Genomic DNA, 24,637 nt, shown 5'->3' on the forward strand with positions numbered 1-24,637 from the left:
TTTGTCTAGAAACATTTTTCTCTTGTAGGGGAACTTGTACGTGATGTTCTATTTTTGATGTGTTTTTAAGGTATGTTCTAGTTCTATGTAATTTGGGCTATATGATTTTTGAATGAAATAAATACTTCAATATAGAATAGCCACAAGACTGGGACTGCCTGAAATGTCAGAACAGTTTTCCTGTACAACATGTCATTTCAAAATATTGCTGTAAGTCAAATGCTTTTAGAATATAATTTTCAGGCTAAGAATGCTTGTTTTCGTGTTAAATTGGGTTCCTGGTATGGAAATATTTGATTTATGTTGATACCATATATTGCTAAGGGAACTATTTTTAATTAGGGGTTTAGCGTGACTGATTTTTCCAGACTTATTGGCTGCACCAGAGATGGATTCTTTAGGAAATTCTCTCACCGTGACTAGACAGCCTTGCTCTGTCTCGATTGTATCTAGAAAAAGCAACTTAAAAGCCTGTGTGTGCAAAATTAGGGATGGACTTGAAATGAAGTTTGTGAAGCTGCATAAAGAACAGCAGACAGCTAACAATTCTGAAATGGAAAACATTCACATTTGTTTAACACAAATCTCCTGTTTAATAAATCTTCCTAGAACAGCATGCCTCAGCCTATTCTACCATAGCTGAGTGAGGAGAGGGATGAGAGACTGTTGGTAGGTAGCTTTAGCTAAAGGCATTATTTTCTCCTGCAGTCTAAACTTATGAACAGCATATGTCCTACAGGATGAAATTCTGCTGTATTTCCTACTCCGTGCTCATATGGAGATTTGCAGAATGCTTACCCTTGAAAGTTGCTAATCTGTTTGCTTTATCCCTGTCTTTAAAAAACTGGCATCTATTTCAGATGCTGCTGCAATGAAACAGGTTTCATGGAACATAGGACAACATAGGATATTGGATACAATGGTTTTAGCAGGAACAACCCTAGGCCAAGCAGCACGCCGTTATGCTGTCCCCTGGAAGTTGGTGTTCAGGGTGACCTCCCTGCTCACCCTCCAGTAGAACCAGCCTGGGCACTGGGCAGGTACATTATTAAATGCACAAGTGGCTGCTTTTGTATAGGGCTAAACTCTAAGTGTTCCCAGTCCTTGTGCTTTGTGGTGCATTTCACAAATCTCCAGCACGTGGATTCATGTTATTATCTGGCATCTCAGCTTTCATTTAAAAAATAGTAAGTTTCTAGCCTCATGGTTGCAGATAAAAGCTTGAAAACATGAACCTGAAAGGCTCCAAGAGCAGAGGCAAATCAAAAGAACCCAGAATTTACTACTTTTAAAATCTCATAATTTTTAAGCTTATCTCATGATTTTGGAATACATGGCTTGGCAATATGGCTTACTAAAATCCTGATCCTACATCCTTTTCATTTCCTGAACTTGTTTCCTACATTCATCTTCTCCCTTTGGACATATTAAATCAATCACTTCCCAGCATTTCCCACCGTCCCTAAAATATTCTGAGCCTGGTTCTTTCATCATATCACTCCAGTTTTATACCAATGCATGCTGAAATCAGTGTCTTTGCTGCAACATCATACTGGAGTAGCAGCATGAAGAATCAGACAGTTGTGATTTTTATTTAGCATATTTGAGGATTTTTTGCTTTTTGTTACACTTTAAAGGTTTTTATTTTATATATAAATACGAGAATCTGTTTTATGTTCTTCTTTGAGGCGCTTTTAATGTTCTGTTTCATCCACTTCTAAGACGTTCTTTCTACTCCACACCATTCAATACTATGTAATTTGAAAAACAAACAAAAAACCCAACACAAAAGCATTTACAATTATTTCAACCCCCTTTCTTGCAAACCCCCATTATTTCCATGTTTCCATAGTGATTTCCTTATTTTTATATATCTATTTCTGGAGAGCTGGGCTCTTTCTTCGACTTTTACATGCTTTCAGTATATTGCTGAGGTGAGTGGAAGCTGAAATTAGGAGGCAGCAAGGAACACAAGGTGACACAGTGGCATATTATAAGCAGGATACTATTAATGTTGCCTGATGCTGCCCATTATAAGACCCTGTTTTCAGCTGCTTATAACTTTGCCAAACTATAGCTGTTTTGACTGAAATTTTTCATGCCAGGTCTCTGCATCAGGGTGTTTTGGGTTTTTTTGGAAAATTTCAGCCCGAATCATGTATCCATTTCTGAGACTGAGGCTAGGGAAAAATACATTTTGTCAATGTTAAAAAAAAAATGTGGGCAACCATTTTTGAAAGTTTTAGTGCATGCCTATGTTTGGAGCAGGGTCTTGAAAATTGGCAGGGGGTGGCCTTTGTGTCAGCAGTGTGAATTAGGACAGGGACAGGTTGGACAGGATGGAGCAGAAGGGGTCAAAGCTTGGGGGAAATATACAGAAGAGTCTCTGCCCATTAGAGAACACTCCCCCCACAGAGCCTGGAATGGAACCCAAGATTCCTAAATCCCACCATTTCTCAGTAAGTATTTATTAAACTACTGGCAAAGTGTGCTTCTCATCCCCTTCTACAGCAAGTCCCCATAGAGGATGACAAGCTACTAATGCTATCAGTTACTCCATTAGCTCAAGTGGCAGAGATCTCTGTGGTGGATCTAAAGGTTCCAGCCCCGCTGATACCCCACATGGGTGTCAATATGATACCATGTAGTGGAATTTCCGTTTTTTTTTTTTAAAACTGGGAAATTACATACAAACAAACTATATTGAAAGAACATTAAGATTGCAAACTCAAGCACTTTAAAAGTTAGGAAATGCCAACATGAGCATTTCCCATGCAACCTTAATTCGGCCCTCTTGTGCACATACATTATGATACTGTATTTAATTACATGATCACATGCTACTTTTTCTATGAATAAACGTCAAGATCTCCAGAAATAAGAAGTGATTTAAAAACATCTAGGGCCATGTTCTGCCCTGATTTACAATGTGCAATCCATTCGCTTGTTGCAATAAGGTGCAAGTCAGGGCCAAATTTACATCTTAGTGTAGTCAGTGAAAGTAACTCTACGTTATTGTCCAAATCCTAGTCTGTGTAAGGGCTGGTCTGAATCACAGGCCCTGCATTTGTGAGAGCACAAGCGCTGCTGCCAAGTGGTTTGTCCCTAGGAACAACTCCCTGGAAAGAGATTAAGAACATACAGAGCCATGCCTTCCCCATGATCTCCTCTCCTCCCAGACGGCAGAGGGGAGTATGCTGCATCCCCTAAAGGGCTGTAGCAAATTACCCTTCCCCCCACCAGCCCAACCAGGGAGCTCCAGGAGGCATTGCATCTTCCTGAAGCAGAATGACTCCAAATGCCACCCTCCCTCCCCGGGAGTGCTGTTCCTTCACATTGCTCGAATGCAGCACTGTGGCTCGAGGCCACAAGTTAACCCTGCACGACTTGGGGTGTTCTAAGGGCTTGATCCTTCAGTGATTACTCAGAAAAAAACTTCAGCTGATGAGGGGTGGGATAGCTCAGTGGTTTGAGCATTGGCCTGCTAAACCCAGGGTTGTGAGTTCAAATTTTGGGGGGGCCACTTAAGGATCAGAGCAAAAATCAGTACTTGGTCCTGCTAGTGAAGGCAGGGGGCTGGACTCAATGACCTTTCAGGGTCTGTTCCAGTTCTATGAGATAGGTATATCACATATAACAAGCCAAAGGGGGTTTCCCCCCACTGGTCTAGGACTGCCAAGGGTTAGATCTTAACATTCCTACTGTATAAGCCTGAGGCATTTAGGCTTCATTAGAGACTGACACCACCCTGGATTGGTTTTGCAACAACTTCAATGAGGTTTTACGTTTACAAATCCAGAAGCACAGATGGGTTCAGATCCTGGTCCCACCTTAACCATAACTCTCAATTTCAGAGGCATCCTAGGTAGGAAGTCTGGCCCAGTGGTTAGGGCACTCACCTGGGATGTGGGAGTTCTGCACTCAAGTCCCCGTTACTTGGCCTCTCTATGGCTCCCTTTCCTATCTGTAAATTGAGGCTAACAGCACTTCCCTGTCTCACAGGGGTGTGATGAGGATGAATACATCAAAGATGATGAGACACTTCAATGCTATGGCTACGGGAGCCATATAAGTACCCAAGATACACAGACGATTGCACATTTGGCCTCTCTCCATTATGCAGTGCATGCATAGCATTGAATGTACTAGTGCATGCTGCTCTTAAGAATCACTAAAACTGCACCGGGTTGGATGTGAGCCTTCTTTAATCAGTCTTTTCTATGGCTTATTTGACATTACATTATTAAAGGTCATATACTCAAGTGGATAAAAATATTTGCTTCAAATGACAGCTGGTATTTTGAAAGTAATTATTGCTGCATCCTGCAATTCTAGTTTGTAAAGTGAGCAGTTACAGTAAATGTTTGCTTTACCTGTTGACCATGATAAAATACGGCTAAGAGGAACATTGCCATCAGTAGCAAGGACGCCTCCTTTGTGCCCAGGAAATCGGTTCTGGAAAGAAAAAAACCCAAAGAAAAACATTATTATTGATCGGTCAGTGTTTTATTTTAATCAGGGAGGGCTTTAATTTGGTAACCTACGTGCTTTTCTACAGTTTGTTGTGAAAAACCTTGGCATCTAAAAATATAACCAATAATAATTAATTCAACAGCACAAGACCGTAATTAAAATGTTCACTGTCTAATAACCAATGTGTTGAATGATTAAAGCGAGGCCTCCAATAGCAATCAGGAGATGCTAATCCTTCCCTTCCAACCGTGACAGAGAAGCCATGCATCAGTCACTCTCTTTGTGGTTGTGATCCCAGTGGCAGCGGTACGCAATGAACAGAACTGACATGATTAAATATATCCTTAAATGAGGTATGCACACTGCAGTCCTCTCCCAATCCAGGCTTCAGAGCTATGGGCCAGGATGATCTGCAGCACCAAAACCCACTTGGCAATGAAGAAGGGGGCCTATCACAAAGTGTGTTATGGCTATATGAGTCTCTAGTTTGCTTTGCCCTGGTCCTGCTGGAGTTTAGAGCAGCTTAGTGGCCCCAAAGGGTCCATTACACAAGCTGGGACGAGCACAGTACACTCCTGATGCATCCCTAGAAACCTCCTTTGGCTCCCAGCATGCCCTCTGTGCTAGGACCAGGGGACAGTACACAGGGTAGGAACTGGCTATGCTGGCTTTAGGCCAGCTGAGGCTACGTCTACACTATGGGGGGGGGGATCGATTTCAGATACGCAAATTCAGCTACGGGAATAGCGTAGCTGAATTCGACGTATCTGATCCGACTTACCCAGCTGTGAGGACGGCAGCAAATCGACCACCGCGGCTTCCCCCGTCGACGGCGCTTACTCCTACCTGGGCTGGTGGAGTACACGTGTCGATTCGGGGATCGATTATCGCGTCCCGACGAGACGCGATAAATCGATCCCCGAGAGATCGATTTTTCTACCGCCGATCCGGGCGGGTAGTGAAGACCAGCCCTAAGACCTCCTTTCAATGAAGGAATTCTCAGCTGGCCAGATACAACCAGCATCTTTTTGCTGGTGGAGCAGTGCAAAGGGTCTGGAAGAGTGGAGAGAATCTGACCCTATGTCTGGGATTATGACCTACAATCCTAACTTCAGCCGTTACAATATTTTGCATGTGCCTAGCACCTTTCATTCAAGGACTTCAAAACATTTTACACACATCGACAAAGCCTCCCAACACCCTTTTGAGGTAGATCAGTATTCTGTCCATTCTACAGCTGGGTAAGGAGAGGCACAAATAAATTATGTGACTTGCCCTAGGTGTCTGGAAGTCACTTGCAAAGCCTGGAATAGAACCCAGTAGTTTGGACTTTGTCTTCTACTTCTAATGATTCTCCTGACCTGACTTGGTGAAATACTACAAAAACATTGTTTACTAGATCCAGCTGAGAGAGTGATTTGAGTAGAAGATAAAGTCAGGACTACTGGGTTCTATTCCTGGCTTTGCAAGTGATTTCCAGACATCTGGGGCAAGTCAGACAATTTATTCGTACCTCTCATTTGAATTCCAAGTGGCTGTTTGGTTAGATTATGCTGAGGCCCTTTTTAATCACTATCAATGAATATTCACATAAATAGGCTTTGTTCACCCAAATATCTGGGAAATGTCACAGTTAAAAGTGAAGAAAGGTATTTGTGTATGAATAAAAGCAGACACCATTAATAATTTCTTATTCTCCTGATGTTTTAAATCCTCCTGTCGAGACTGGAAACAATATCGTTTGACTAAGATGAACAATCAGAAACCATGAATAACAAATAGCAGGATGGATAAAATGAACGGTTTATGAGCAACTCATAACTTATACAAACACATTTTGCTCTAATTGAGCAATTACAACTAGATTTGCAAAAATCAGCTGTGTTTGGAAATGATTTCTAAATAGAAAAGAGAGCTAAAATTGTTGGATATTTTGTTGATAACAGATAACTTAATCATATCTATCTACCTGCCTGTCAGTCTATTCTATGGTAATTTTAGAATTGCAACAGGTACCTAGATCACTCTCTCTTATGTCACAGTGTTATAAAACAATGGTTACATGGTTCAATATAATAAGTTTTTTTTTTAACCTCAACATACTATTCATCAGTTTGGCCCAAAACTCATATTATCAACAAACTGAAGTCATCCCATGAAAATCCATCTGATAATATTTCTTGATGGAAAACTAGTATATTTTTAGTATGTTTAGAATATACTGCCTTTTTGTAAGTGTAAGCATCTCCTTAAATATGCCTTTTAGCAACCACTGCCCTGTAACAATTGGTATCTTCTCACTGTCATTCATGGTGCCTCAAGATTGTCAGGAAAACTGGTTTCTAATAGTAACACTCACTGTTAAGTCCCAATCAACCTGACCTCTTTTTTAAGTATCAGATGATTTATATTAATAATAGCATTTGTACATATTTTTCTACTAGATTTTTTTCCTAACAATCCAAGACTGGCTATGAACAAAGACAATTCTCTAATACATAACAATAAACCAACGGGCACACTGTACATGTCACTGTAGCTGAAGGTAATGTAAGCTGATAAATATCTTTGTAGTGCAAGTACATCTGTGCTAAATTGATTTGGATATATGACTATTTTCTCTGAAAACACAAAGATATCTGAAGAAAAATTAAAATGTGGAATTCTCTGGATTTGGCCCAGGACTAGTCAAAAATGTGCATCATCGCTGGCAATTCTATCACTTTATGAGTGCTCAAGTGGCACTTAGGCCCGGTCTACACTATAAACTTACATCAGGAGGTACGCTAAGTGCTGCATTAGGGGGGCTGTGTTGGTGAGTATCTGAGTGTCTGTTGCTGGGACAGTTTGTCAGTTTGACCGTGTGCTTGACTGCTTGCTTGTTTGTTTGAAAAGTGTGAATTGGGAGTGCTTTGTTCCAGGTGGGCCTTGAGTGGGCCTGACTGGTATATAAGGGCAGTCAGCAGCGAACCAGCTGAGCGGCGAACAGCAGAGGCTAACAGAGGGAGTTTGCCTGGGGAGAGCTCACTGAGGCTTTCATCTGCAGGTTTCTCTGAGTAGTTCCTGCAACAGCTGAGGAAGCTCTTAAGAGGAAGGTGATATGGAAGGTGAAGGTGATATGGAAGGTGAGCGATCAGCTGTTGTAACCTGCACAGGTTGTGCCATGTTTGTCTTTCTTCCACAGGACAGAAGCGACTTTGTCCGTACAAAGTGCAAGCTGGTCTCCATATTGGAAGAGAAGGTTCGAGGTCTGGAGAAACGAGTATCGACTCTGCGTTGCATAAGGGAAAATGAAGATTTCCTGGACAGACGTCAGGAGATGCTTCTACGGCCACAATGTTCTGAAGATTCAGAGCAGCCGCAGCAGGGACAGAAGGATGGTGAAGAAGTTTGGCAGCATGTGACCTCCAGAAGGAGAAAGAGGAGCGTCCATGTACCAGCAATGGAGATACAGGTGAGCAATCGTTTCCATGTTCTCTCTACGGGTATTAATGCGGAGAGTGGACTAGATGACCCATCTGAGGGAAGGGAGCAGAAGGAGACTCCACCGATTGGAAGGCAAAAGATGCACTGTCCTAGGGATGGGGGTTCCACGACCACCATTCCCAAGAGGAGGAGGAGGGTGGTGGTGGTCGGGGACTCCCTCCTCAGGGGGACTGAGTCATCTATCTGCCGCCCCGACCGGGAAAACCGAGAGGTCTGCTGCTTGCCAGGAGCTAGGATACACGATGTGATGGAGAGACTGCCGAGACTCATCAAGCCCTCGGATCGCTACCCCTTCCTGCTTCTCCACGTGGGCACCAATGATACTGCCAAGAATGACCTTGAGCAGATCACTGCAGACTACGTGGCTCTGGGAAGAAGGATAAAGGAGTTTGAGGCGCAAGTGGTGTTCTCGTCCATCCACCCTGTGCAAGGAAAAGGCCTGGCTAGAGACCGTCGAATCGTGGAAGTCAATGAATGGCTACGCAGGTGGTGTCGGAGAGAAGGCTTTTGATTCTTCGACCATGGGATGATGTTCCAAGGAGAAGGAGTGCTAGGCAGAGACGGGCTTCACCTAACGAAGAGAGGGAAGAGCATCTTCGCCAGCAGGCTGGCTAACCTAGTGAGGAGGGCTTTAAACTAGGTTCACTGGGGGAAGGAGACCAAAGCCCTGAGGTAAGTGGGGAAATGGGATCCTGGGAGGAAGCACAAGCAGGAGAGAGCAAGAGGGGAGGACTCTTGTCTCATACTGAGAAAGAGGGACGATCAATGAGTTATCTTAAGTGCCTATACACAAATGCAAGAAGCCTGGGAAACAAGCAGGGAGAACTGGAAGTCCTGGCACAGTCAGGGAACTATGATGCGATTGGAATAACAGAGACTTGGTGGGATAACTCACATGACTGGAGTACTGTCATGGATGGATATAAACTGTTCAGGAAGGCCAGGCAGGGCAGAAAAGGTGGGGGAGTTGCGTTGTATGTAAGAGAGGAGTATGACTGCTCAGAGCTCCGGTATGAAACTGCAGAAAAACCTGAGAGTCTCTGGATAAAGTTGAGAAGTGTGAGCAACAAGGGTGATGTCGTGGTCGGAGTCTGCTATAGACCACCAGACCAAGGGGATGAGGTGGACGAGGCTTTCTTCTGGCAACTAGCAGAAGTTGCTAGATCGCAGGCCCTGGTTCTCATGGGAGACTTTAATCACCCTGATATCTGCTGGGAGAGGAATACAGCGGTGCACAGACAATCCAGGAAGTTTTTGGAAAGTGTAGGGGACAATTTCCTGGTGCAAGTGCTGGAGGAACCAACTAGGGGCAGAGCTTTTTTTGACCTGCTGCTCACAAACAGGGAAGAATTAGTAGGGGAAGCAAAAGTGGATGGGAACCTGGGAGGCAGTGACCATGAGATGGTCGAGTTCAGGATCCTGACACAAGGAAGAAAGGAGAGCAGCAGAATACGGACCCTGGACTTCAGAAAAGCAGACTTTGACTCCCTCAGGGAACAGATGGGCAAGATCCCCTGGGAGAATAATATGAAGGCCAAAGGGGTCCAGGAGAGCTGGCTGTATTTTAAAGAATCCTTATTGCGGTTGCAGGAACAAACCATCCCGATGTGTAGAAAGAATAGTAAATATGGCAGGCGACCAGCTTGGCTAAACAGTGAAATCCTTGCTGATCTTAAACGCAAAAAAGAAGCTTACAAGAAGTGGAAGATTGGACAAATGACCAGGGAGGAGTATAAAAATATTGCTCAGGCATGCAGGAGTGAAATCAGGAAGGCCAAATCACACTTGGAGTTGCAGCTAGCAAGAGATGTTAAGAGTAACAAGAAGGGTTTCTTCAGGTATGTTAGCAACAAGAAGAAAGTCAAGGAAAGTGTGGGCCCCTTACTGAATGAGGGAGGCAACCTAGTGACAGAGGATGTGGAAAAAGCTAATGTACTCAATGCTTTTTTTGCCTCTGTCTTCACGAATAAGGTCAGCTCCCAGACTGCTGCACTGGGCAGCACAGCATGGGGAGGAGGTGACCAGCCCTCTGTGGAGAAAGAAGTGGTTCGGGACTATTTAGAAAAACTGGACGAGCACAAGTCCATGGGGCCGGATGCACTGCATCCCAGGGTGCTAAAGGAGTTGGCGGATGAGATTGCAGAGCCATTAGCCATTATTTTTGAAAACTCATGGCGATCGGGGGAGGTCCCGGATGACTGGAAAAAGGCTAATGTAGTGCCCATCTTTAAAAAAGGGAAGAAGGAGGATCCGGGGAACTACAGGCCAGTCAGCCTCACCTCAGTCTCTGGAAAAAGCAAGGAACAGGTCCTCAAGGAATCAATTATGAAACACTTAGAGGAGAGGAAAGTGATCAGGAACAGTCAGCATGGATTCATCAAGGGCAAGTCATGCCTGACTAACCTAATTGCCTTCTATGATGAGATAACTGGCTCTGTGGATGAGGGGAAAGCAGTGAATGTGTTATTCCTTGACTTTAGCAAAGCTTTTGATACGGTCTCCCACAGTATTCTTGCCGCCAAGTTAAAGAAGTATGGGCTGGATGAATGGACTGTAAGGTGGATAGAAAGCTGGCTAGATCGTCGGGCTCAACGGGTAGTGATCAATGGCTCCATGTCTAGTTGGTAGCCGGTTTCAAGCGGAGTGCCCCAAGGGTCGGTCCTGGGGCCGGTTTTCTTCAATATCTTCATTAATGATCTGGAGGATGGTGTGGACTGCACTCTCAGCAAGTTTGCAGATGACACTAAACTGGGAGGCGTTGTAGATACACTAGAGGGTAGGGATCGGATACAGAGGGACCTAGACAAATTAGAGGATTGGGCCAAAAAAAACCTGATGAGGTTCAACAAGGACAAGTGCAGAGTCCTGCACTTAGGACGGAAGAATCCCATGCACTGCTACAGACTAGGGACCGAATGGCTGGGTAGCAGTTCTGCAGAAAAGGACCTAGGGGTCACAGTGGACGAGAAGATGGATATGAGTCAACAGTGTGCTCTTGTTGCCAAGAAGGCTAACGGCATTTTGGGCTGTATAAGTAGGGGCATTGCCAGCAGATTGAGGAACGTGATCGTTCCCCTTTATTCGACATTGGTGAGGCCTCATCTGGAATACTGTGTCCAGTTTTGGGCCCCACACTACAAGAAGGATGTGGAAAAATTGGAAAGAGTCCAGCGGAGGGCAACAAAAATGATTAGGGGTCTGGAGCACATGACTTATGAGGAGAGGCTGAGGGAACTGGGATTGTTTAGTCTGCAGAAGAGAACAAGGAGGGGGGATTTGATAGCTGCTTTCAACTACCTGAGGGGGGGTTCCAAAGAGGATGGAGCGCGACTGTTCTCAGTGGTGGCAGATGACAGAACAAGGGGCAATGGTCTCAAGTTGCAGTGGGGGAGGTCTAGGTTGGATATTAGGAAAAACTTTTTCACTAGGAGGATGGTGAAGCACTGGAATGCGTTACCTAGGGAGGTGGTGGAGTCTCCTTCTTTGGAGGTTTTTAAGGCCCAGCTTGACAAAGCCCTGGCTGGGATGATTTAGTTGGGAATTGGTCCTGCTTTGAGCAGGGGGTTGGACTAGATGACCTCCTGAGGTCCCTTCCAACCCTGATATTCTATGATTCTATGATCGGTTTAACTATGTCGCTCAGGGGTGTGAAAAATCCACATCCGTGAGCGATGCAGTTATACTGACCTACCCCCCGGAATAGACAACGCTATGTTGACAGGAGCGCTTCTCCTGTTGACATATCTACTGCCTCTCGTGGGGGTGGATTAACTCCGCTGATGGGATAAGCTCTCCCGTCGGGATAGTAGCGTTTTCACTGAAGTGCTACAGTGGCCCAGCTGGGCCGCTGTAGTGTTTTAAGTGTACACCTACCCTCAGATACATAGGAACCCCAAGAAGCACTCCTTGCAATTAAGCTGCATTTCTTTTGGGAAGCAGGGCCCCAGAAGCAGTGGAATAAGCTTTCCAGTGAGATATACAACACTTCCTTCTAGCCCTGAAAGATCCAGAGATAAGGGTGAAATGATGGCTCCATGGTAATTGATGGGAATTCAGCTGTTTCATCTACACATTAATGTTGGGTATCAAAGACTACAGTAGGTAATTTTTAGAGATGGTTCAAATGTGGGGATTTGGAAGTCCTATTCCTGAGAAAATTCTGTGCCAAAAAAATTAGAAATTCTGCAAAATTGGCTGCACAGAGGTGGGAGATCCCTTCTCCTTCCCTGGGACAGGGATCTCTGGGGCAGGCCCAGCCCTTGCACTGTGTCAGGATTGAGTGCAGCCTCATGGCCAAGTCCGTGTCCTGGGGTGGAGGGACTGCAGGGTGATCTCCCACCTCTGTGAAGCCAGTCACCTGTGCTCCTCACTGCCATGCTGGAGCCTTCTCATTTATTTATTGACAAATAAAATTTGCAGAATTTTAAAATATTGTGTGCAGAATTTTTAATTTTTTTGGCACAGAATTCCCTCAGGAGTAGGAGGTGCACATCCCCTGTGTCTTGGAGGGCTGGCTGAGGAAGGGCCAGTGGGGAGACTGCAAATCCACCTGTTTTTGTCCCCATGGGGCAAGGACAGAGCAAGAATGGAGGCTTTGGCAGCTTTAAAGTTACAGTAGCAGTTGTGGAGTACTTTGAGGAGAGTTTTCCTTCCCCTCAGGGCCAAACGTGGGCTACATGGGCATGGTTCAAAGGAAATATTTTAGCTCTTGGTGCGTATGAGCACACACATATACTACAGGCGGTTCATATGGCCAGAGAGTTGCACAGAATATTAGAGAATCACAATACCACTCATTTGAGATTTGAAATGGGAAGGTTCTACACACTAAAACAGCTACAGCTTTATTTTTTTCATTTATGAGACCTATATTAAGCCTGCCTTGTTCTATTCGTGCATCTTCTTCTATTGCTAGTTAATGAGATGTTTCCTGCAGCAAAGAGGTACTGACTTGTCTAGAACTGAGACGACTCAGGGTAAATTTTTTGTGTTTCTAAGGCCCTTTGGTCCCTTAATGTTTAATGACATGCCATTATATTCCTGGCACAGGACAGAAAATAGCAACACATGGCATGAATGAAAGGTAACTGACTGAGTAAATTAGCCATCAGCAGGTAGCTCAGAGAAAGAAGATCATGCTTAAATATATCACCATGACATTTGATGCTTGTAGCTTATTATCAGTATTATTTATATTATAGTAGCTCCTACAAGCCCCAAAGAAAATAACTGAACAGCAAGAGAAAGCCTCACCCTGAAGGGCTCTGTAGAGGCTCACAAGTCTGCTCCTACGTGTGAGCTAATGGATATAGTCCATTTAGCTCAAGCAGCAGCAGCTTCAGGCTTTCGATCTACTAGTTCCCAAGTTCAGTCCTTGCAGATGATCTGACTTATGGGTATTATTACACATGATCTAACCACTCAAGGGGGCTATAAAGTCACACTTGTGTTTGTGTGATTAACACATTCCATCTGCCCTGGGAAGCTCATGTTGAGAATACTGTACACAGTCCACAACCCCTGCATGAGCCACCTCACATAATGACTGCCCTGGCCGTCAGGGATTGAACTCTGAATCTAAAAGCACGCATGTCTACTGCAGGGGCCTAAAGGACCAGCTCCATTAACTCACAGGCAATAGCATAAACCTCTATAAGTGGCCTGGCCACTAGAGTACAGCAAACACGCATACTGTGTTAATGTGGATTATCATTGCATTTTCTGAAGACCTCTAGTGCCATAGTAACAAGTAAGTCTGACACACTGTGTCATCTGAAACCCTCAGTCATTGTGACATCACAGTTCTTATGCCTCTAACATTGTTAATTAGTCTTGTGGATGCCCTAAACGTTAACTCTTTGAACCTTAAAAAGTAGTCATACAAAAAATGCTGCGGCTTTTATCTAACAAGCATCCAAAGTACTGATAGCAAAGGATCACATTAACATCATACCTAAAGCAGCTTTAGTACATTTTAAAAAGGGTTCTGAAGAAAACACGAGCCACTTCAAAAAATGTTTAACATATGGTGTTGTCTGGAATCATTATAGCTTAGTTCAAACTACATTCAGCATTTCAAATCAATCCCTTCTTTCAAAACTCATTTCTAATACAACATTTTCAGCCCCGTTAAAATTAGATGTCAGGCACAACCTTAACTATGGTGTTGCTACTCCACCATATTAGCTGAGGGAAGTACGTTACGTACAATCTACATGCACAGACAGATTTTATATGTATATGTAAATTATGCTTACGATTTTTGCATTTTCTCTTAATTGACACTTATTGCTAATTACTATTTATAACTCCTGGTGAATGTCTGGCGTTTACTTTTTCTTTTTTATTTGAGTTGCCATAACATATGGATCACTTATTGACAGTTGAAACTATTTCCAATAAACTTGAGACTATCACTCCAACTTCAATGCCTTGTTGGTTTCTTAGCCAAGAATATATTGATTCTTTCATTAACGGTTGTGAAACGCTTTGAAATGTACGGTTGAAGAGCACCATATCAGAGCTCAGTGTTATTATTATTCATTCAGGGCCAGATTGTGATCCTCTTTTCCACACTGAGTAGCATATTACTCCAGAAGTTGTTCCTTTGACTCCGATGGGGCTATTAAAAGTGGAAGGTACTATTCAGCATGAGTAAGGAGATCACAATCCAATCCTTAATTATTAATGATTATTCAGGAAATGAAAGCAAGGATACAGTGCACACAGGGCTGTGCTTACACCTGGTGAGTAGCACCTTACCACACTAGGAGTCCCTTTTGGAGCATGGCACTACTCATTGTGAGGAAAGGTGGCAAAACCCGGCCCATAAAAAGTATAACAACAATGTAACTGCTATCACTTACTCTCCATTGTGATGAAAGTTGTCGTATTGCAGGAAGAGGGAGGCATAAACGGTCTCAGTCAGTAGAGAATAGATTGCGATCATAATGAGAAGCACTGCCAACTTCAGAACAGAGTTGAGACGAAGAAACACTGCACAGGTCACCATTGCCAGGACACCGGTAAAGACAAAATACTGAAAACAGAGAGCATGAGTGGTCAGTTTCAACTTTATGAAGGCCTGAATTTTCAGTGTCCACTAATTGTGATCAGAACTTTAGAAAATTCAGCCCCGTGTCCTATTTGGGCACCAAAAATTGAAGCATCCCTGCGATAATTTAGGCCTAAACATTTATGGGGTATATATAGTTAGTAATTGGTGCAAAATAACTACAGGTAGTTTGTATGGAGATGGTCAGAGGAGGATTCCCTCTGTGCAGGAGAACTCTCTGCTTGCAGAAATCTGGCAGAGATGGCTCTGCCACTTCCTGTGCTAGCTACCGCACCCTGGCAAGGGCATTTCTCGAGCACAGTGGGGAGAGGAGAGGGCATTACACCTATTTGCCCATTTGCAAATGGTCTCTCAGGGCATAAATTAGGTTTGCCCCTGGCAGTCCTTTCTTACACCAGGTCTGAGTGGTTCAGGATCATGGAGCCCCCACCTTGCAACATGCCCCCTCCATGCTGTCCAAGTGGAAAATCAAATCTGAAGGGGTGCTTTGGTGTTGCAAATCCAGCAAAATTTCATCGCCCTCTTACAATGTGATGCCCAGAGCCTCATTCACTTCTCATTTTCTAGTACTTTCAACGTCTCGTTTTTCTTCATGACTACGCTTTTGTCAAACCATCCTTGCACTTGACGTTGTACGTAGAGGAAAACATGGACCTGGCCTCAAACTGCTTACATTTGAAATGGCAACGTCAACACTTACAATCTGAACATCTTAGTGCCAATAAACCTCCAAAATATCTCATTAGGAATATTATGCAATGGTGCTGAATTGGTTATTTTCATGTAATTTCTCTTATGCCACCTCTTTGCCCCCTCTTCTCCAGTAACATGCTGCCACCTAGAAATTAGTTGCATACCAATGGCAACATTATGACACTGCCATGTGCCTCTTTTAGAGCAACATACTTGTTTTATCTACAACCAACCGGTTCAGTTCTGCTGATGTGTTTGCTCCCAATGGAAGGAAGAGTCCATCTGCTTCAAAGGCACAGATTGGAAAGAAAGCTGTGGCAGTTGAGTCACTGAAGTTCTTTTTTGGTGTGTACGATTTATTAGCACACTCCATTGACCTTCTCTGACTTACTTTTTTTTTTTGTATTTTATTGAACCCAGGAATAATCTCTGGGTGCATTTACAATTATTTAAAAGTCTATAATGCAAACAACAATGAAACATTGACAAAAGTCAACTCAAACAGGAGTTTGAGCCAACAAGTGTCTCATTCTCACTGTCTAAGATCCCGGTTTAGCCAATCACTCAGGCATCTCCTTTATTCTCATTACCTTGAATGGAACATAAGGATGTGCATAAGCGCTTGGCTCAATAGGGATATGAGCGAGCAAACAGGCCTCACAGGTGTGCTGATTGCAAAACCAACTCTTCTTTGGCCTTCGCCATAGCATAGGACTTCAAAATGTTATTTTGTCATAGCCACCCGAGTCTCCTAACACTGCATATGTCTGCCAAAGTTCACCTGCCTATGGAAGTGATCTGTGAGAACAATGCAAAGGGAGGGGCATTCAGGAACCACTGTATCAATAATAGAGGGCAAAAACTGGTTGTAATGTCCTACAAGAGCATCAGGTTGGTTGTAACTTTCCATTGTGTTTTCTACCAGCATGTTGATAAACATTAAGATCTCAACAAGTTTAAATATAAACTCAGAAATACCTCAGGATAGGAGCAGATATCTGTAAAAGATTCAGAGGAATTGAAAGTCTGATTCTTAAAGGGTATTGGTTTGTCAAAATCACACCATAGCTGTGGATTAAAAAAAACAACAAGTTAGGGATGTATTTAAACTGAAGTTACCCACTATACTGTTCCCTGATGACCAAAACCCCCCATTGAGTTAGGTGGACATAGAGCAGGGAACTCTTTGGTTTCCAGGTGTCCACATCACAAAACACACCACCACCACAACCAGGGCCGGCTCTAACTTTTTTGCCGCCCCAGGCAAAAAAAAGCGCTGCCCCGCCGTAACACCCCCCCCAGCGCCTTGCCGTGCTGCCGAAACCCCCGGAGCGCTTTGCCGGGCCGGCCAACACCCCCGCCCGAGCACCGGGCCGGGTCGGGCCACTCAAACCCCCGCCCGCCGAGCGTCTCGCCGGGCTGGGCCGACCAAACCCCCAGAGCACCTCGCGGGGCCGGCCAAACCCCCGCCCCTCCCCAGAGTGCCGCGCCGGCCAAACCCCCGCCCCGAGCGCCACGCTGGGCCGCCCAAACCCCTGGAGCGCCAGGCCGCTCAAACCCCCGCCCCACGAGCGCCGTGCCGCCCAAACCCCCACCCCCGCGAGCACCGGGCCGCACCGCCGAAGCCCCCGTTTCCCCCCCCCCAGCGCTGCGTCGCCGGCGCTGCCCAGCCAAAACAAACAAACAAACAAAAAACCCTCGAGCACCGCCCCGCCGAACAAACAAACAAACAAACAAACACCCGTGAGTGCCCCCCGCCACCCCAACATTGGCCACCCCTTCTAAGGTGCCGCCCCAAGCACGTGCTTGGTCGGCTGGTGCCTGGAGCCGGCCCTGACCACAACTGGCTCCCTTGCTAGCAGCCTCAGCAGAGAATCCCAAGGCTGAATGGGTAGGAAGATGTCTAGGAAGTCTGTGTGCAACTGTCTATTGGCATATAAAGACCAAACTCATTTCACAAGATTAGATTAATTAGATTAAGAGTAGATTAATTAAACATACCCACTTTACATGCATAGATAGATATTTTTGCACACATAAAAGTTATGCACCATTTTGACGGCATACACATTGCACTAAAAATGAGAGTGTTGTCCTAGCAGATATGGGCCAAATTCCCATAGCTTCACTTCAAGTTTGGCTTGTGCATTCAAAAAACAGAATTTGATCCTAAGATTCTGGGAGTGATGAGCGGAAATTAGAGTGTTGTACTGAAAATAGATTTATCTGATACAAACTCAATAGATGTTTTAAATAGAGTATTTTAATTAACATATATAAATCAGCTAAAATCTAAACCAAATGGCAGTTTGAGATGCAATATATCATAATATAGAAACAGAAAAATTCTGTAATGATTTCATATCTTAAAAATGAAGTCAGAAGGAGTCACTTGTCACACCTGTTAATCCAGTCTGGATGTTTATTAGCAGGCTAATACTTACAGGCTAAATCCCCTCTCACTCCTGGAAACAGAGTTAGATAGTTTGTTTAATGAGGTCCGATTTCCTATAATTAAATTCTAATGACGTCTCAACTTGCAACTCTCCTATTTGTTCTTTTAATAACGGTGGTCTCAGCAATGCAGTACCATCCTCTAGGATATTTGTGCAATCCTCAGTGACAATTAATAGTTTATGTCATATAAGTTTCATATGGCATTCATCAGAGAATATCTCTGTTTGCACTATAGAGTCCATGAGAACCACTTTCGATATCTAGTTAAAAATCTGCAGGCTTAGAGGTGGTATCTGAATATTCCACTAGGTATGGGTGAACCAATTTGGAGAAACATAAAACCCACTTGACCTTCTGATGAAAGCTTGAAGCAAAACCCAAATCTTTTTTGTTAGAAAGAATTTAATTATTTTTTTTAATTCAATGTTTCATGCCCTTTTTAACTGGTGCTGTGAACTTAGCAGATGCATTTGGCTGCAAAGATGGAATGATCTATGAGGTGCAATTCAATAGTAAGTACTAGGATCAACCAGACAGAACTCATGGGCATGCTGCAATACCCCTGTGAAATTTTGTATACCGTATATACTCATTCATTAGCTGAATATTTTTGGTAAAAAAGTGATGCATCAAGTCGGCTTATAAATGCCACTTCCCGCAGCTCCCATTGGCTGGGAACAGTGAACCGCGGCCACAGGGAGCTGAGGGGCTCCATGCATGCAGACACTCCAAGTAAACAAAACGTCCCGACCTGCCAGCGGCTTACCCTGATGGCTGGGAGCCAAAGTTTTCCAACCCCTGAAATAAAGGGTCGGCTTATGAAAGGGTCATACAGTTTTTGCTATTTTTACCTATCCATTTTGGGGGGTCGGCTTATAAACGAATGGGCTAATGAACGAGTATATATGGTATGTTTTATCAGGCCAAATATGAAGCAACAGTAATACACTAGCTAGAAATGTTTACCACAACCGTACTAACTACTGGTACAATGGTAACACTACTATCATCTATTTACCCATTTTAGAAGCAGAAGTCATATAAGATTAAATTGCACCATTCTCCTGGTAATAATCTAAATACCACGCATGAAATCTTGGCCCTACTGAAGACAATGGCGACTTCATCTATAATGGTAAGAATCAGTGGTCACATTCTTCTTCCTGCCACTGTCCTTCCTACCACTGGGTACATGATATCACAAAGAAATTGGAAGGAAGTCATCGCACACCAATAACCATCTGTCAATCACAGTGGAATGACAACAGCAGAACACAGGACGGTCAAACCACAATGGTGACATGTGTAAGGGTTTGTCTCTATGAAAAGTGAGCGTGTGGCAAGCTGGGGTGTGAATTTACCTCGCTGTAGCCTGCCACGCATTCACTGCCAAGTGGAATCAGCTGCTGCGCACTAAAAGTTTCATAGTGTGCTTTGATCTACCCTGCTATGAAACAGGAGTAGATTAAAGTGCACTAGGGATCTTTAAGTGCATGGCAACAGGGCCCGCATGGACTGTTAGTGTGCTGCAGGCTGGATTTACATCCCAGGTTGCTATGCACTAACTGTTCATATACACAAGCCCTAAATTAAACTCTTGGTTATTCATAGTCAGAGGTTTGACTTCAGCACATAAGACTTTGTCATTTCACCTCATTGTGGCAACGTTTCCCCATCTATCAAAATAGGGGGAAATAATAACATGTGCCTATCATATGGTGGCTTAATTAGTTATATTTTTGGAAAGAGCTTTCAGGTCTTTGTCTGGCAGGAGTTATACAGATACAAATAGTAAAATCAAGAAGGTAAAGCACTTCAAGATCCTTGGTCAAAAGGTACTTTAGAAGTGGAGAGAATGATGAACATATTATAATTCACACAGTGAGATTTCAGCTCACCCTAGGGTGATCAGATAGCAACTGTGAAAAAACGGGACGGGGGAGGGGGGGAGTAATAGGCGCCTATATAAGAAAAAGTCCCCAAAAATGGGATTGTCCCTTTAAAAACAGGACATCTGGTCACCCTAGCTCACCCTGAGCGCAGACTTCAATGCTGGTTGGACTGGCTGACCTGATTATCTGACCCATTTATCTGAAGGTTGCTGGTGCCTCTGATGACCTTCAGATAGTCTGCGCACACTTGTATTTTTCAGTTACACAGGGCCCTTTTCTATAGGGCTCGTCACCACACAATCAAAGCACTAACACTTAGTATCTAAGCACAAATGCTTTACAAACATTGATTGCTTACTTTGTACAGATGGGTACACTGACAGAGAGATAAGCTAAGTGACTCACCAAAGGTCACACATTGAATAAATAGCCAAGTTAGGCACTGAAACTAGGACTCCTGACTTCTTGTCTCTTACTCTAACCACTGGACTACCCCACATTTGATCCATTCTTCCACTGGTAATGCAATGGTGTTTTCTTACGTTATCAGTCAATAGCATTGCTTAGAAATCTAGTTTACAACAGAGTTGCAACAGATGAGACTCCTGTTACCTTTTATTTGTGATCATTATTTGGAATATTAGTTCTTAAGAAACCACATCATCACAGCAGTAGACCATAAATGGTTTGCAAAGCACGGGACATGTTGAGCAGAAAGCAGCAGATGGGATTTTAAAATAGATAATCCTCATAAGGGAGAAATAATTATGCATTTTAGAAAACCATATTTTAAACAACTGATTGAATTTCCTGAAGCGCTTCAGCTTTGTCTTTTATATTTAAATAATGGGTGGCTCATTACCACATTAGTTAGCAAGAAGAATAACAGGAAGAATGATATGATTTAATAATTCATAAAAAAGCTTTTCCGGTATACATGTACCACCCTCCCTTAGTCCCTCTGATGCTTACAATATTTATGATGGCTCCCAGAAAGTTAATCATAATGGATGCAAAAATGATCACATTCCTGGCCAAATAGGTCTCATTAATCCAGCAGCAAGTTTTCCGTAGCACTAGGGGTAAACATTTATAATCCTCTGCAGTGGTGATTAGAACAAGAGTGGAGTGCAGCATAATCAGAATGGAAAACTGAATGACCATTGGCATCATCCTGCAGGGAAAAAAAAAAGAAAACCCAACAAAATATTAAAACAATACCACTTAGTATTAAAAAAACAGAGTAGTAAACTGCTAGTTAGCATTAGGAAATAAATACTAGTTAGATCACAACACATTTTCCCTTCCTTTTCCATCGTTTTTTTCTCTTAAAATCAGTTGTTCTAATGACTGGTACAATTAGCCCCAAGAAACATCATATATGCTGTGGACATCCCAGTGAATACAAAGAATTGTTTATATTCCATATGGCTGACCATTACTTCACTTATTTTATTATCCCAGCTTGCTAAGCAACTGCTGCCAAGGCAACATTCCACTGAAATTACTACCAATATCTCTCTACGCATTGGGTGTTCGAGTGGTAGAAATATCCTTCTTTTCAGGCCTCAGTGCTTCTCTTTCAAGATGCTTTCAAAGCCAATCTACTCATGCTCTAGGATCCCAGCTCTATTCATGTATAAGCTAGTAGTTATACAACTAGGCTGGTTTAGCTGTAGACAGTTTAAAACAATGTTTTTTTGCATATAGAGCTATGCACAGGTGTCTTAAAAATCTAGCACTTATAGCGTGGTAGATTTTAAGGTGAGAAGGGACCATTGTGATCATCTAGTCTGACTTTCTGCATAACACAGGCCACAGCATTGACAGAAAGGTAAGACTTACCTTGTTCTCTGTATCTACATTTTAATATTATGCCCAAGACCATAGCAGTTAAACACCATATGGAATTTTAACAATCATAATAATCAATCACTTGTTTTCATAGAAGCCCTTCAAAACACAGAGTACATGAAACTGTGCTCAGTGATCCTTACATTGGATTTAGTAGAGCAAGGTTAACTAAAAAGTGCCCTCTGGCATATTCTCCATGTATTGCTCTCTAGTCTGGTCCTTAATCAAGTACTGCCACATACACATCCCACCCCACAGCCTGTGATATAATAAATATTGTTATACTCACATGCATAAAGACCTATAGCTCCTTTCCAGTTCCATTTTTGATACCTTCTTCTGAATTGTTTAGTTTCTCTGGCTTAGGGATGGGACTTGAAATTAATGGGACTGCTCATATGCTTACAGTTAAGCAGGTGCTAAAGTGTTTTGCTGAATCTGGGCCAAAATGCGCAGCACTTTGCAGGATCAAGTTCTTAGAGTCTATATGCCATATTAGTACCAATTTCTGTCTTCCTTTATCTTTTTCACTCTTTGGGCTAGATTGTTATCTCAATGAAACCTGTGTAAATCAGGCGAAACTGCATTGAAATCAGTGGAGTTAAACTGGTATTGATGGCCAAAAATCTTCATTAACACAGAACTAAGGTTGCCTGTTGCTGCCTCATGCCCTTCCACAACATGGAGTGTGGCTAAATATAAACCTCTGACACGCCAGTAATTCCATTAGGGGAAAGCCTCCTGTAGTAGAGAGGGCTTGGAGCGCTGGGCCTGGTGCAAAATCTGAGATCTGAAGCAAAGTCAGGCCATGTATTAAAGCAGATGCTTACAAGTTCACTGTCCAGTATGTGAACTTGGCAAATTTGTTGCTAGTGTACTAGGCACTAGATATTTGTGTAATTATATTCCAGCTAATACCCCACCCCCATTCGCTCCTCTTTCCCCCTTCCTCCCTTGCTCACTGCTTCTCCCCTCTCCTCCCTCCCTGTGTGGGTCATGAGGGACTCTGCTGCCCCATGCAGGTAGGAGGTGGCCCTGGCTGAGTAGGGGCTGGTCCAGGTGATGACTCGGCGCCTCCCCTCTTCCCCCCTGCAGTAACTGGACTTTGGGTGTCTGCTCAGTAGATCTGACTGGACACCATCAGGTCCCCTTTTTGACTGGACTTTCCAGTTGAAAACCGGAAACCTGGCCACCCTAAGTGAAAGTAACATCCCAGAGAGAAACCTTAGGGCAAGAGTGAAGTAACACAGTCTGGGGGAATTTGTGTGGAGTAAGTGAAGTGGCCGAGTGTAGGTCAGGTGTAGTTACAACGTGGTCGCTAAGCCTGTCCTAAATGTGACTTTTGCCTTATTGAAGAGAAGGTTGTGACAGTTTCCATTGAAGTGCTCATGAACCCTGTCCCTCTCTGTGCTCAGTATATGGAGGGGTACTATGGTTGCTACCATGTCACCAGGGTCAGGTTTGGGCATTGCTCAAAGAGGGCAGTGTTAAGGTTGCATGGAAGGGGGTCGTGTGGGAGGCAATAGCTTAACTTTACATTTGCTCTTTGTCAGCTGTTTAAGTGAAGCCACCCTCCACCTCTCATCTGCAGACTCCGTCACTTGGGGGCATTAAATCCAAATCCAAAATTTCCCAGATTTGGGGGTGTTTGGATTTGGTGTTCAGATGTGGCCTATACAGAGAAAGTTCTGAATTGCAAACTCCGATTTGTGGTTTGGGTCTTTTGCAATTACAAAGTGGCTAAGTGGGGATTCACCCTAGACTAGGAGGTGGAGGATTTGCAGATAGGAGGCAGCCCAATTGTGCTGATGTAAGAAAATCATAGGAGGAGGGAGCTGGAAGAGGCCTGAAACCTAAAACTCTTCATGGGGCCCTGAAATAGTTTAGCACTGGCCCTACTTACAGGTGCCTCGAATAGTTAAAAATATTTTTACATAATAGCCCGTAAATAAATAGCGATATCGATGTAAGAAAAGTGCGTACTTCTTAACCAAGGCCTTGGCATATTGAGAATGAGAAGTGTCCTGGAAAACAGACTAAACTAAAATGCTTGCTGATATTCAAAAGGAAATGTATGTTGTGAAAAAACCTAAGGACATAAACCAGGGTGAGCAAATAATCAACAGCAGAAATAGATGTAAATAATAAGCACGCTACACGTACCCAAAATGAAATAGAGCCAAGCAGAGAACCTTAATCATGTCTATTATTAACGTTAACTTATATTTACTATCCATTTACCTTTTATAGAAATATTTTCATTTTCAATGTAATAATTTAGCTATAGTTTGCTGATAAGGAGATAGTATACACTAGTTAAACTCAATTGAGTCTTAAATTTGCTATTTGTACAATTTCTGATGCAGTTTTAACACTTCTGAAAAATGGTATTTATGGGACAATTGTTTTACTTAGATAGGATGAAATAATGCACAGCTTCCAACATTATTCATCCTTGTCTGACACCTTCTATTAAAATTCATGCGATAATCTCTGAAGTGTAAACATGGTGTAAGACTTTGAACTGGCAGGCAACCATTTCAGAATAATTTACTTTAGTGCAGGTAGCAGTTGGGATTCTCAGAAAGAATAGGATTTCATAAAATAGAGATGTTACAGACAATAAAAATAAAGATACTTCTGATGAAATGTGCCTAGACAGCTAACTATGCTTTGTTACAATTTAATAACTTTTGGTCAACGGTGA

General features: G+C 43.2%; 1 protein-coding gene across 1 annotated transcript in view; it reads right to left on the reverse strand.

Moving 5' to 3' along the window:
* Positions 1-24,637, reverse strand: part of ADCY8 (adenylate cyclase 8) — a 199,077-nt gene that overhangs the window by 19,023 nt on the left and 155,417 nt on the right. Inside the window, exons 10-13 of the mRNA XM_026659238.1 lie at positions 21,049-21,250; positions 16,706-16,795; positions 14,826-14,998; positions 4,374-4,455 (exon numbers count right to left, since the gene is read on the reverse strand). Coding sequence (XP_026515023.1) covers positions 4,374-4,455; positions 14,826-14,998; positions 16,706-16,795; positions 21,049-21,250 — 547 coding nt within the window. The remainder of the gene's footprint in view (positions 1-4,373; positions 4,456-14,825; positions 14,999-16,705; positions 16,796-21,048; positions 21,251-24,637) is intronic.

The sequence above is a fragment of the Terrapene carolina genome, unplaced genomic scaffold, assembly GCF_002925995.2.
Source record: "Terrapene carolina triunguis isolate 2854851 unplaced genomic scaffold, T_m_triunguis-2.0 Scaffold58, whole genome shotgun sequence".
Classification (NCBI taxonomy): Eukaryota; Metazoa; Chordata; order Testudines; family Emydidae; genus Terrapene; species Terrapene triunguis.